Source organism: Argiope bruennichi, chromosome 7 (assembly GCF_947563725.1).
Source record: "Argiope bruennichi chromosome 7, qqArgBrue1.1, whole genome shotgun sequence".
In the NCBI taxonomy this organism is placed as follows: domain Eukaryota; kingdom Metazoa; phylum Arthropoda; class Arachnida; order Araneae; family Araneidae; genus Argiope; species Argiope bruennichi.
Window position 1 is genome coordinate 15,988,911 of NC_079157.1, and position 15,017 is coordinate 16,003,927.

Sequence of the window (15,017 nt, forward strand, 5' to 3'; positions counted from 1 at the left end):
AAAAACTAAAATAACACTCCAAGCATTTTAGAATTCCATTGGCTTATTTATTCTTTCAACTTTACAGCATATATTCCAAACATTGCCATATTCCAAAAGGTTTATAACTAATCATTGGCTATTATACAAAAAATAAACGAAATAATATTTATAAAATATGTTTATCTAAGAAAAAATCGTTTGATTTTACTTTTTAATAATATTTTAATTGAAATAAAAATAGTAGCAGTTATAAGATGTCTGAAAAGGAATCGTCTGCTAAATGTCTATTAACAGATTTAGATAATGATATTTACCGAACAAATTTATTTTGGAAGGCAAGAATGTGTACTTCGAAGAAAATTGTTTGAAACGTTAATTAAAATTTTAATTAATTAAAAATTAAACAATATTTTCGTTAATAACTTGAAACAATATTAGTTTAGACATAAACAGTTGTGTGGTTTCTGCGGCGCTCACACGCCGTTACTCAAGGTGGACGATAAGTTGGCGTAGGATGAAGTGGTTTGGACTTGAGTGCGTGAGCACTTTGTCATGATAACTTCCAAAAATATTTTTGCACAAAAACGAATTTTACTCCATTTTAAAGTAAATAAATGTTTTTTTTAATGTCAGCAATTTAACGACGCAGATTTTTTTTTCTGAATTTTTGCAATTTTGTTTTGAAACAAGTAATATATAAATTTTTTAAAGTCAATTCTTACTTATATCAACAAAACTTTTTTTTTATTTTAGTTACTTTTTATTAAATAATTACAATTAATATAAATATGTATATACATATGATAGAATTACAATATTAAGTTTCAAGATTTTTTAAATTGAATTTCTATTTATTTTCTTATTTTATTTATATATATCTTATATTATTTATGATTGGGTGTCACGTCAGTAATCTCAGAGCTTGACGACCATTTGGTGACATCCCAACTGATTTGTCGACTATTTGGGACCAAATAGAAATTACTTGACAAATTTAATTCATAAATTAATATTTGAAAAAAAACTGTATTAACATCAAGTGTCATCCATTACAAGTTTTAAAAAATGTATTTGAACTTGAGTGGATAAATAAAAAGTATTTTATTAACGATTGAAAAGTTAAACAAGATATATATATATATATATATATATATATATATATATATATATATATATATATATATATATATATATATATATATATATATAAATTCCCCCGCTACAAGCGAAGAGAAAGAGATATGTCATCTTTTATGCCCACGACATGACTTCCAAAGATACTTAAAACACGTTAAAAATTCCCCTATAAGAATTTCTTAGTAAAAACTCTAAGGGGAAGATTTCACACTCTTTTATCCTCTTGTATCTTAATGTAGACACGTTATTTTGGTTCTCCCTGTGTACAAACCATGTCTTTTTTGTAAAAAAAAAATTGAAGTTCAATTTCCAATCTCTCTCTCTCTCTGTGTGTAATAATATCTCTTAATCTAATTTATTTTAACTAATTTAAATCATAATTATCAATTTATCCCATAATAACTTTATTCTTAAATCTCCTATCTCCTGATCCAACTCCCACTTTTTTATTCTATTAATTATAACTCGCGTATAATAAAAATACTGATTCCGTGGTTCGCTAAGGGATAAAAATCTCTAGCATTCACACATACTTTTCAAAGATACCTAAGATTCTCTTACATTAATCGAGACGCAGCAAAGAAATCCCTATCAGAATCTCATAATAAAATCAATGAAGGGAAAATTTCTTATACTTCAAGCTTGTATCACGATGTAGATTGACGCTTTCCTTATCGATTTTCCTTTGTACATATCATAATTCCCGTGGTGAAATAAATCGAAGATAAAATTTCTGCCATGCATCTGTGAATTATGTTTTACACAGAGCCATGATAAGGAAATTAATTTGAAAAATATAAAATTTTAGTTTCTCATAAACTATATAAAAGGCTTTTATGAAATATGAAAAAGACTAAAAATATCGAAAACCAATGGGAGTAGTCTCCACAATACTGTCTAGCATATTCTCTCATAAAGGTGCTCTCACTTGCAAGGCTCCCTCCCTCCCCCCCACACACCTGGGTGGCGAAAGAAGAAACCCCTCTATTCAGACCGGTCTCATGCGAGCTGGACCAAGCGATAGATGCTCCTCTACTGAGCAGGAGACGAAATTCTCTGATTTATTATTGCTCGCATTTATCTCCTATTAAGCGAGGGTTAGATTTTGGTTTAGTTAGTTATATCAACGTCCCATTTTAAAGCAACATTCGGGCTATTTTGGGACGGAGCTCGTAATTTTGAGTCTCGGTCAGATGACGAGGACGACATCTGGGAAGGCATCCCCCTCTCCACACCAGTGAGAGGACGTTTGGTCCCGGCAGCTTTAGCACGCACCAGACCCGCTTACACGGCGGTTCTTTAAGGGAATCGGGTCTCGAACCTGAAACACTCCGGTTTCGAAGCCGAGACACTAGGCCACCACGGCTTTTAAAAATAAAGATACCACTCGAATCAAGGACCCACAACACACGTGTCAGTCACGTTGTTCTGACCACTATATTGCACTTTCCACATTAAGTGAAGGTGTGATCTAATATTGCAATTTTATGTTTTTTGATCATTTATTAGTATTAATCAAATCATAATTTGATATAAATTTTGTGGAGTCTCACAATAAACTGTTTAAATAAACCACAGTCCACTTCATTTGTTTGAGTTATAGACAACGTTGAAGGATTTACGATGCCTTGAAATCAGAGATTTTATTTTTAATAAATCAGCTTCCGGGTTTTTTGTTTTTGTTTTTTTCCCATGTTGTTATGTTGATCAGATCTAGGTCTCGATATGGGAGGAGGTTAGATAATGCTGGTGTTGAAATGAAGTTATCAGATCAAATAAAAAATAATTTCTGAGAAATCTCTTAAGTACGAAACGGAAAAAGTATGCTTTGACAAAATAAATAAACAAAATAATCTTCATGCAATATTTTTAAGGTATAATGAAAAAAAAAAATCAATTAACTCATTTTTGTCAAAGAATTAGGTAATAGTTTCAATAATATTTATTTAATAATATTTTTATGTTATTTTTAGTTTAAATATCTATATATTTGAAATCGAATAAAAAGAGCTCAAAAACAATTATGTTTTATAAATTAATAATCACTTTATAACTATTAAGTACTCCTAATATATAATCTTAAATATAATTGAATTAAACATACGTTTTGTTATTTAAAACAGCGTTATAATTTGTTTAATGTTCGCAATAAGTTGAAAATCAACATTCCCACATTTATAATTAATATGTACTGTGTTTATATAACTGCGAGCTTTTCATTGAATATGCATTCTTAATTTACATGAAAAAATTATTAAGCCAAAAGAAAAAGAAAAATAAGTTTGTTGTTTTAAAATATTGTATTAGAAAAAAAAATGCTCATATAAATATACAAGAAGTCGCATGTAATATTACTGATTATTTATTGATTTACCCAGTTTTTTTTGTCTTAGGAATAAACTGCAAGAACACATTTATTTATTTTTCTTTTAGATTTAATTTGCTCATTTTTGGATGTATAGCGATAGCATACTTTCAATGGTTCTAAATTAATTGCCATACTTATGTAAAAGGTAATAAGTTCTTACACTGGATAATCTCAATATTGCAGTCTAAACGGAAAGAACGTTACAATAGGAATGACGCTTAACGTGCTGAATTTAAATAAAATTACTCCCATATTTTTATTTTGTCGTATACGAAATATAAAGGAAGTATTGTTATTCAAAAAAATTCGAATTCGAGATTTTGACAAATTTTCTCGTTTCAGATTTCTCTGAGTTTGAAAAGCATGTTTTTTGGAAAATGTCCGTCTCTCTGCCTGTGACAAAGATAACTCAAAAATGTTTTGATCTACGCTCTTGAAATTTCGTGTGCGGTCTTTAGACCAAATTTGTACATTTCTATCAAATTTTGAGAAGAATTTGTTCAGAGGATGTCCGTCTATCCGGCTGTTCGAATATAAGCTACCATGATAACTACAAAACGAAGATATCTAGATTGTAACGTCTTGATCTAGACTGATCAAATAATGAAGCAAAAGTTCCAGACAATTCTTCATTTTATAGCCCTATATATACAAAAGAACAACTTATTCTAAACTTGGTTAAATAAATAGTTATTTACACCTGTAGTAGGAGACACAGTCGAAGTCGAAGGTTTATCTTGAAACTCAGTTCTCCATCAATACGGAGAACAACACCACAGGGAACTAACAGGTTGTTAGTCAACTCGACCACTCCAGGGGTAGTTCTCGGACTCCGAACTCGTGGGCGTAGTCCAACAGTCTGCCTGCAATTCGTTTCTTCTCCTCTCCCTAAAAAAAATCTCCGCACTTTATTTCGGCGACAATCCCCGCCTCTTAATTTACATTGGTCATATGAGCTCTCTTTCGGACAATTGAGGTTCAGTAATATGCTCCCTCAGTGGCTCCAGTTGGTCGTGGGAAAGTCCTTTTAGAGATGCACCTTTAATAATTGACTATTCTGGAACACGGAGTTATCATAGTCCTTTCCCAATGAGAAACATTTAGCATCCAGATGTTTGGATACCCCTTTCTCTTTGTTCACTATCAATTCTAATGTTCACTATCAATATCTCTTGGACGAGGAATTCCCACATGTGGTCTTTCACTGTAGTCACTAATGAACAGATGCGAAACCACCCAGGTGAAAAGATCCACCATCTGGCTATCTCGAGGAGTTTAGTAATTAACAGCGACGACACAGCTGGCTGTAAATGTCTTATCAGTACTGAGAAACTGGGAATGTTACAAGATATATAAGATATCTAGGATAACTCAAACATTACTCAAAATCCCTTTCAGCTAGACGGCTGAAATTTAGTAGTTACCTGAAGACCAAATTCACATCTTTCTATTAAATTTTAAACGAAATTTATTCGCAGGAAATCTATCTGCCTGTCCGATTGCAGTTGAACTCTTTAACTCCAAAACGCAAAGTGCTAAGTAGATGAAATTTCGTACACGGGTTTAACATCTCAAATATAGATTCTTATCCAATTTTGAACCAAATCTATCAAAGGTTTGAACCTTTGCCAGTGAGTGCTTTCATATGCATATAAGTGCAATAACTCATATACAGAATGACTTGAATCTATTCAATTTGGTAATTAATCTTATGACCACAACTGTAATTTCCTATCAAATTTTGGTCTTATTCAGTTGGCAAAAAGTCATTCAAAATGCATATTCGTACGACAGATTAGTATAACTGTTAGAATCATGCCAAAGATCTATATTTCGTCATATTTGTTTACTAATGGCTAGCAAGGTATTTATAGTCTGACACAAGGTCCATAAATTTATACGGGTAGGAAAGTGGGATAAGATCTTAATTGGAAAGTATGCGAGAAAGTTTGGAGGAGACAACTCCCATTGGTTTAATTCTTTTATTGGCCTATTATTTAAGCGGATAAAAAGACTTTCTACTTCATTTCATGGATTAATGGATTCAGATTATATGATTGCAGTGAATGCATATAGATGTCTATTTCTTATTTATAATAATTGCATCTAAATGATTTTATCAGCAGCAGTAGTCCCCCTAAAACTTTCTCGTATACTCTCTCTTAAAGGTTTCATCGCTGAAAACGCTTTACATGGCATTAGCGTACAATAGTTACGAAATATTAACCTTTGGCATCAATTTAGCATTTGTACTGACTCTTTCGTGTTATCCTTGGCGAGTTATTTGGCTATTAATCTCTGGCATGCATTTAATAGTATCTAAAAACCGAATTTGTGTTTTAGACACGTTTTAACCAAATGATTGGAACAAAAAATTGGCACAGAACTACAATTGTAGTCACAAAATCCAGTATCAAATTTAATATATAGTTACGGAAATTTCCCGGAGGTTCGTTTGGATAGTGGGAGTGATATGGTGTGGAAAACGCTCCATCAGCAGGCGGCAGTAGAAAATAAAACAACGACGTTTATTTACACGAAGACACACAGGACAGCACAAAGGCGACAACTATATACAGCACAGAAGACGATTATCATCAGCCGAGACGTGCAGCATACAACAGTATACACAGCAGCTCTACTCCGTCGCTGCTCCGCTAGTCCCTGGAAGACGAGTTCTTAACCGTCGCTTCCGACTACTCTTCGACTCCACTGGTCCACGACTTTTAATTCGCGGCGACGACTCTGGTTCACTACTACTCTGCTCTGCCGCTTCCGACTTCTTCTCAATTCACCGCTCCGGTTCACGACTGCCCGGCAGCTGCGGTTGCTTCCTTTTATAGGTCTCAGGAGGCGGGGCTGGACGCCTCTCAACCAATCAGGAACGTTCGAGGTGTATCTCCGTTCCTACTCGACGGATAGGGAAAATTCTCGATGTTTCGGGTATAATCTATTTTGGAGCCAAAGTCGCCAAATTAGTCGCCAAATGGTCGCCAAGCTCTGGGACCTCCCATGGAACCAACTATGCTGGAAAGCCGCATCGCAGATTCGTAACAATATTTAAGTCACTGAGTTTTGGAGTAATCATGTTTACATGTTTCTGAAAGTACAGACCGATAGACAGTCAGATCTTTGTTGGATTTGGCTGAAAGTTTGATAGGTGTCTATCTATAGATGTTAAATATGTATACCAAATTTTATTTTTCTTATTCTCTCTGTTTCGCAGTTCTTATGTTAACTAATATTTGAATAGGAGGACAGACAGGCTTCCGGATTTTACTTAAAATGTGCAAATTTGCTGTGAAGACCATAGACGGACCTCTAGCCGGCTTCCTGGCCTAGGGGTAAGTTTAGTTTAGTTATATTAACGTCCCGTTGTAAAGCAACACTAGGGCTATTTTGGGACGGACCTCGTCATTTTGAACCGCGATCAGATGACGAGGACGACACTTGAGCTGGCATCCCCCTCTCCACACCACACCACACCAGTGGGAGGATGTTTGGCCATGACGGGTTTAACGTGCAACAGACCCCCTTACACGCCAGTTCTTCGGTGGAATCGGGTCTCGAACCTGAAACCCTACGGCTCGCAAGCCGAGACCTTACCACCAGGCCACCGCGGCCTCTGGCCTAGCGGTAAAGCGTCTTCCCCGTGATCTGGAAGTCTCGGGTTCGAGTCCTGCATGGTCACCATGGTTGTTCTTTATCCTGTGTTCTATTTGTAAGGAGCTGTCTCGGCGCAGCATATTTTGTATCAGGATCTTGCGCCAGAAGTCCAAATTCAAATCTATTTGTAAGGTGTTTGAAAGAGCTCCTCCCTCTGTAAAAAGGGGTTGTGCAAGCGAGTGTGTGCGTGTCATCTTCACACGAGCTAAAGTCAGACTTCTGCACTTGTGTGCTCAGGGGTCTTTACCCTCAGAAGCTACTCCACCTCCTTTTCCCCGATCTTTAAACTAGGTTTGAATTGGTATTCAATCCAAGGGTGATAAACAACAACAACAACAGACCATATACTGAATTTCAACCGCCTTTCTTAAAGCGTTTTTTTATTTATTTTTGTCACGAACAGACCGACATTTTCCAAACATGTGTTTTTCGAACACAGGACGGCCTAAAACTTGTAGATTCGTCGAAATCTTGAACTCGAATTTTTGACGATTACCATACTTTCTCTTTACTTTCAAAAACAATCAGCCTCAGTTATGATCGATTATCATATTTCGCAGAAACAACTCCATTTCCCGAAGTTTTGTTTGAACCCTTGCTCCGATATAATCTCAGAAAATCGTGTCTTCCTTCGATGGCTATCAAAACACTATATCAGTCCGTAAAGAACGATCCGGTGATTGATTGATCTGTCCGCTACATCTACATCAGTCTACTTTCTCCACGAGACTTTGGATCAGGCTTTCTTCTGTGGTAATTCGGTCACATCTTCCACTAAGCAGCATCGGTATGGCGGCGTTACTCAGGACTGGACTCGGCGTTTTGACTATTTTTATGGCTTGTAGCGCGCTCGGGAGCTGTTTTAATCTGACTTTGCTGCACACGAACGACGTGCATTCTCATTTTATTGAATTCAATACTCACGGGGGAAGATGTGTGGATAAACTGAAGGAAGAAAAGAAATGCTTTGGGGGGTTTGCAAGACAGGTTACAAAGGTAAGTGTGCTGTTGTTGTTGTTATTATTATTATTCAAAACATTTGTTCTAAGGGTAAGTCAGTACCAGATTTCCAACCAGGCAGCTGCCTAGGGTCGCATAATTGAAGAGGGCGGTTTAGGCAAGTTTTAAAATAAAGTTATAACAAATTAAATTCTGATTTTTAATTTTTTTGATTTTATAATTTTTTGATATTAATACTAAATTAACTAAAACTTATTTAATTTATCCGCTTATATACATTCACTCTATTATTATAGAATTTTTAAACACGAAATACCTGCTTAATTCTTTGAATCTAGAAATTATTTAACTTTCTAATTGGATTACACATCGTATATGGAACACTTCTTGTTATTTTAAAATGACATATAAATAACATAATAATAAAAATATAAGAGTATTTGATATATCGAAGCGTTTTTAAGTGATTCTTGAATTCTTACCTACTTAATATTTTCATCTAATTGCAGATTTAATCCTTTGCTCTCGGAAAAGTAATTTGATTCATAATTATTCACCTAATACAAAGATATGTATATTGCTTTGAAAATTAAATATACATAATTATTTTAAGTCGAATTTCTTTAAAAAATGAATCTGCACCTTTTTACCATTCGGTTTTTAACCGCTTAGCTGTATTGCCCGAGTGCCATACGTGCATCGATTTATCGAATTTTGATAGTTGTAAGCAAAAAAATAAACCATTCATAACGATTATAATTCAATATTAAAATTACTTCGAATACATAGATAAGTCAAATATTCAATGGATTTTCATTTGAATCAAAATAAGAAAATATTCCTAAATTAGAAGGTGTCATCTTATTAGATAGTAAAGAAAATAAAACAGTTAAAGGGTTAACAATTAAAATTGAAAAATAAATAAATAAAACGTCAAAATAATGCATCGTCTTAAATGGTGAGTGACAGTCACCATCCGAGTGCAAAAGTTTAAAATCAAAAATTCGGTAATTCAATTTCCGAGTCACACTCGTCATTGTATTCAAAAGCTTTAAGAACTTCTTTTAAGAGAAAGTCGGAAACGGATATCCGATCAGGCAAATTGGTTGGGATGGCATGACTGAAGGGGTGACTCAGGTAAGTAGATTCATACAAACATACACATATTGCTAAACGTAATATGTTACATACATTTTGTAAATAAAACATATTGTTAATCTAATTTCTAAATACCATTTTAAAAATTAATTTTTTTTTATTTATAAATTAATTTTTTTAAAAAAATAATAATATAATTTAAGTAAAATGTGTCAAATTCCTATCTGTTTCATTACTTTCACTCTAATATTACGGTATTTTTAAACACGAAGTATCTGCTTAATTCTTTCGCATACAAGTTTGAGTTTGACTCGAGCATCGAATTACTTTAATTAAATGAAATTATTAAATTAAATGAAATTTATTAAATGTAATTACTTAAATTAATAAATTGTAAAACACGTAAAGTATTAAGCAGCTTAAAATGCAAATTACTTAAAAAGGCTTAATTTCTTAAATATATTTTTATAGAAATTGTCATCTAATTAGAAAGTTCAGTAAATTCATAGAAAAAAGAGTTAAGATATTTGTTGTAATGACTCATGATTATGATTCGAATTATCTATCTTATTAGACTCTCTTTCTGCTATCTATTAACTATAGCAGAAATGGAGCTATCTAATTAGAAAGTAGGTGTGAATCACAGGCGATTCACGTGATAGTTAACGCGTAAGAATCAATGTGCACAAATGTGGATACTACACAGTCGTCATAGTTTTTTTTCAGTTATTTTCACAAATAACCGACCTAAATAACCTATTAACCGTAGTAAAGATGGGAGAGGAGCATCTAATTAGAAAGCAGATGTAACTCATTGGCGATTCAAACTCCAATTAACGCTTAAGCATAATTGTGTACAAATGTGGATGTTGCTAAGTCATGAGTTGTAATAAATAAATAAAAGCTTACATTTTCACAAAAAATACCGAAATGAAAAATAACCCAATTGTTTTAAGTAACCTATGAACTATATTAGAGACAGGACCACCTAATTAGAAAGTGCATGTGAACCATAAGTGAATTCATGCGTCAGCTAACGAGGAAGCATAATTGTGTACAAATGTGGATGTTGCTAAGTCATGAGTTGCAATAAATAAATACAAACGCATTTTCACAAAAAATACTGAAATGGAAAATAACCCAACTGACATAAGTAACCTATGAACTATATTAGAGATTGAACCACCTAATTAGAAAGTACATGCGAACCATAAGTGATTCATGCGTCAGCTAACGCGGAAGCAAAATTGTGTACAAATGTGGATGTTGCTAAGTCATGAGTTGCAATAAATAAATAAAAACGCCTTTTCACAAAAAATACTGAAATGGAAAATAACCTAATTCACATAAGTAACTTATGAACTATATTAGAGATAGGACCACCTAATTAAAAAGTACATGCGAACCATAAGTGATTCATGCGTCAGCTAACGCGGAAGCATAATTGTGTACAAATGTGGATGTTGCTAAGTCATGAGTTGTAATAAATAAATAAAAACGCATTTTCACAAAAATAGCTAAAATGGAAAATAACTTGTAATAAATTATTAATTGTTGATTAAAGTTAAAAATATGTTGAAATGTGAAACTTCATTGTATGCGAAGCCTAGGGTAACAAAAATGTCTAAATTTATCACTGGAAGAATTCAATAAAAAAAAAATTATAACAGTGTAATAATACGCTTTCGTTGGTGTATTATAAAGTATTAAATATTTTTATATCAAATATATGGAGGTTAAATCTCAAAGAGATATTGAAGACTCTTGAGACATTGAAGAAATATCCTTATTAAACTGATATTTTATCTTATTAATAGTTACTTATGTTTAATTTTTCAGAATTTTTTTTCTTATATTAGGCATTGTGGCTTAATTTCTCTAAAATATTGTTTGCAGAATTACGTGTTTTTTCGATTTTGTTTTTACTTCTAGATTTTCGTTAAAACTTTATTTCTATTTCAAAACAAGCTACCAAAAATAGGGATAAAACTTTTTTTTGTATTTTTTAAAATTATTATTATTATTATTGCTTTTAGTATATTTCATTATCCATTACAGAAACATTGAATAATGTTGTAATCCAGTTTTAAACAAAACCAGAACCAGAGTTGCCACCAAATAGAATTAAAATTAATCTAATATTTTAAATTTAAAATCTGAATATGTTAAAATATATTACTGATGTTATGAGTAAACATTTTTACAAAATTTTAGAATTCCAGTATTTTATGAAATAAGTAGAAAAATCTATAAAAAATTCTTAATTTGTTTTAAGCATAAAACTATAGTCAAGTTTAACTAAAACGTGGAAAAATCATATGAGTTACAAACTTGCAGGTCTAACGTTATTTAGTAACTAACTGTTGGCTCCTGATTAGAGCGGAATCCTGTATATATTAAGCTATGTATGCCTTAAATGGAAATGAATTATTGAATTAATAATATAACTCTTTTAAAACATCAGAGAAAACTCTTTGTCTCATTTACTTTTTATAGAAAATGTTTCATTTCATATTTATTCCATGTCATGCAAACACCTGCTGAATATTACACTTTTCTAAGTATAGTTTGCACTAAAGGTGGGTTTACACTCTTCCAGTTATAAGACGGGTCAGTTAGACAGCGCATGCGCAGAAAGGGACTGATTTATGTTAAACACAATTTCGTAAGATAGGCTTGGCTATAAATTGCTGTTGTCTTTCCTGAATTTTTTTTCACTGCATATCGTATGAAAATTTTGGATATTTACACAAAAAACATGATAAAAAAAGGTCAACATATCTAAATTTGGAAAACTATAGAAAAAAAAAATACCAAATGAAATAAAAACACACACACGCAGCACACACAACCTCGCATCAGAAAGAACAAAGAGTAAAAAAATATCGGAATTAATCTGATAAGTGATCAATTTTTTCACTCAAAAAAAATAAATAAAACCGCCAAATTCTACAAACACATGCGCAATAAGGGAAAAACAACAACAACAAAAAAAAAACAATACAGCAGAATGTTTTTGACCTGTCCGGACAAGTACTTGCCATGGATCGAACAGCATTTTTCAGCCTTTCTACGCATGCGCTGCCTACTGGCCGTGTTATAATTGGCCGATGTAAACCCACCTTTAGTTTGCAATAAGAGTTAACTTAATCTTTCAATTTGAACTTTTGTCAATGTGATGGCCTCTCGTTGATAAAAGCTAAATTTTTCCCATGCACGCGTAACGTTTCACGCATATAGGTTAAATTCTATTTTAATTTTGTGCGAAATAAATTTTTGAAAAATATAAATAAAATACTTTTTTTAAAAAAATTCATTAAAAATAGAAACGTATTACATATTTTAAGAAATTGGTATCACTAAAAAGATTATTTTTTGAGATTTAAGATAATGCAAAAATCAGTTTCGTGTGCAGAAATATTTAAGGAAATTAATGCGGAAAAACGCCATATTTCGCTTAGTTTTTTAATTCATTAAAATTCTAATTAAAAATTAAAAAAATATATATCGCTCTGAGGTGCATATTGTCGAGCCCCAAGATATATATGTGCCAGTTTTGGTAACTGTAAGACAAACTTCTGACCTGCAGAACGTCAACACACACACACACACACACACACACACACACACACACACACACACACACACACACACACACACACACACACACACACACACACACACACACACACACACACACACACACACACACACACACATTATATATTTTCAGAAATTATCAATAAATCTACGGTCAAATTTGTTTTTGCGATGCCCTTTTCTACGCGATTTGTTAATGCGCTATGTGAATTTCAACGTGTAGCCATTATAACACCATTGTAATGTATTTTATTAATGCAGATTGTAATTCTCTTAAAAAAAAACTCATTTCTTTCTGTTTGGTGAACGCTGTTTTATTTTCGGACACATTTTTTTGTTCCCCTTCAGGTAGACTGATACAGATTAGGACACCTCACAATTGGATGCCACGTCTAGGTCATAGAATCTTTCTTACACACTAAACGTTCAGATACAAAAACAATTAACAAAAACTTCTTACTCGACAGATACGCCATCTATCGGCGTGAAGCTGTAACACACATATGCACACTAATGCAATATGTGTGGTATAGAATGTATGCACATATCACATCAACTAATTCCAATATTCCAAAATAAAATAAACAATATATTCCAAAAATAAATCAACTTTAAATATTTTTAAGCGATGAAAATGATTTTGAATTAGCTCATCCCAAGACCCTCGATTTGGATTACGATGAGTAGTATTGAATTATGCGCACTGTGAAAATTTCTCCATGTTTAAAATGAGAAATAAAATTTTTAAAATGAAGTTTCCGTGTGTAATTTAATTATTTATTTTATTTGTAATTTACCTTCTTATTATTTAGTAAAATTTCGACTGATTTTCTTAGTGAGACTTCTTTTATAAGGCTTCCTACACCGCATAGAAATTTTTTCTTTAAAATATTGAAAAAACTATTTGTTATAACTATTGATGAAGTTTCAGAATTTTATGTGCGGTTTTTTTAATACAGCACTTATCGCACAAACACAGGTTTGACTGTATTTCGGATTCAATATGAGAAGCGCTATCTGGTAGAGAATTTTAAAAAAAGTGATACAAATATTTCTAAGCGATAATGATTTTTAAAATATATAAATACCAACAAATATTAAAAATTAAAAAGATTTTAAAAGCTTGTTTTTATTTTGTATATAAAGTAGAAAGGAATATTTAATATATATATAACCAATAGAAGAACGATTTGTAAAAAAAGTAATATTATTTTTTTTAAAAAATGAAGTCTACGATCGTAAAAGCAGGTAAAAAATAGATGCGATTAAAAGATGATGATGAAAATTGCCATTTATGCTTTATTCATTGCCTACGCGATTTCGAGCTTCAATATTCATTGCCTACGCGATTACGAGCTTCAAATCCCTTAACCAAAACAACATCATGTGCTCGAATGATTATAACGAAATGGTGGCGAGGTTGCAATTTCAATGAAGGAAAGTCAGTTAAGAAATATGCTGTTATTCCTTAACAAAATATCAATTATTGTGTTTAAAAAATGTTATGTAACTCTAAATTTCAATAAAATAAAATCAAGGCAAAATATGATAAAAAAATATACAAATTAAATTTTTCTTTAAATTAAATTTCTCTTTTCAATACTAATAAAATTATTAATGTTCGTTAAATTAATTTCTAAAAATTATTCGTTCGAATTTACCAAATTCTTTATTGTTGGAACAAAATTGGAATTTTTTGATAGTTGAATATTCCAAATATGTCTATAAGTCTTAACCTATTTTTTTCATTCTGATTTTTGGTTTAATATACGATTCTCTATTTTTTTTTACAGGCGAAAGAAATCAGAGCTAGCCGAGACAACGTTCTTTACCTAAATGGTGGCGATTTCTACCAGGGTACAGTTTGGTACACCCTACACAGGTGGCAAATAGTTGCAGAACTTGTCAACACACTCGGGATTGATGCCATGGTCTGATCATTTTATTATGCTAGTATAAAATATTCATACGTAGTATGGAATTTTAATTATTAAAATTTATAATTGTTCAATTGTTATGTAAAGCACGAAGCTTTATATAGAAATATTTCTATATAAAGCTTTTATTATAGAAATATTTCTTGTAAGTGATACTCCAAAATATGAATCATAAATATGTTGAAAAAATATATTTTCCTATATTTATTCATAATTACGAGAATAAACTAATTATTTATAATTTCTTTAATAGTGGCAGATGATTTTTA

At 32.0% G+C, this 15,017-nt stretch overlaps 1 protein-coding gene across 1 annotated transcript in view; it reads left to right on the forward strand.

The window, feature by feature from the left end:
- The first annotated feature begins 7,870 nt into the window (after positions 1-7,870).
- Positions 7,871-15,017, forward strand: part of LOC129976048 (protein 5NUC-like) — a 29,255-nt gene continuing 22,108 nt past the window's right edge. The window contains exons 1-2 of the mRNA XM_056089397.1: positions 7,871-8,149; positions 14,605-14,742. Coding sequence (XP_055945372.1) covers positions 7,943-8,149; positions 14,605-14,742 — 345 coding nt within the window. The 5' untranslated portion in view covers positions 7,871-7,942. The remainder of the gene's footprint in view (positions 8,150-14,604; positions 14,743-15,017) is intronic.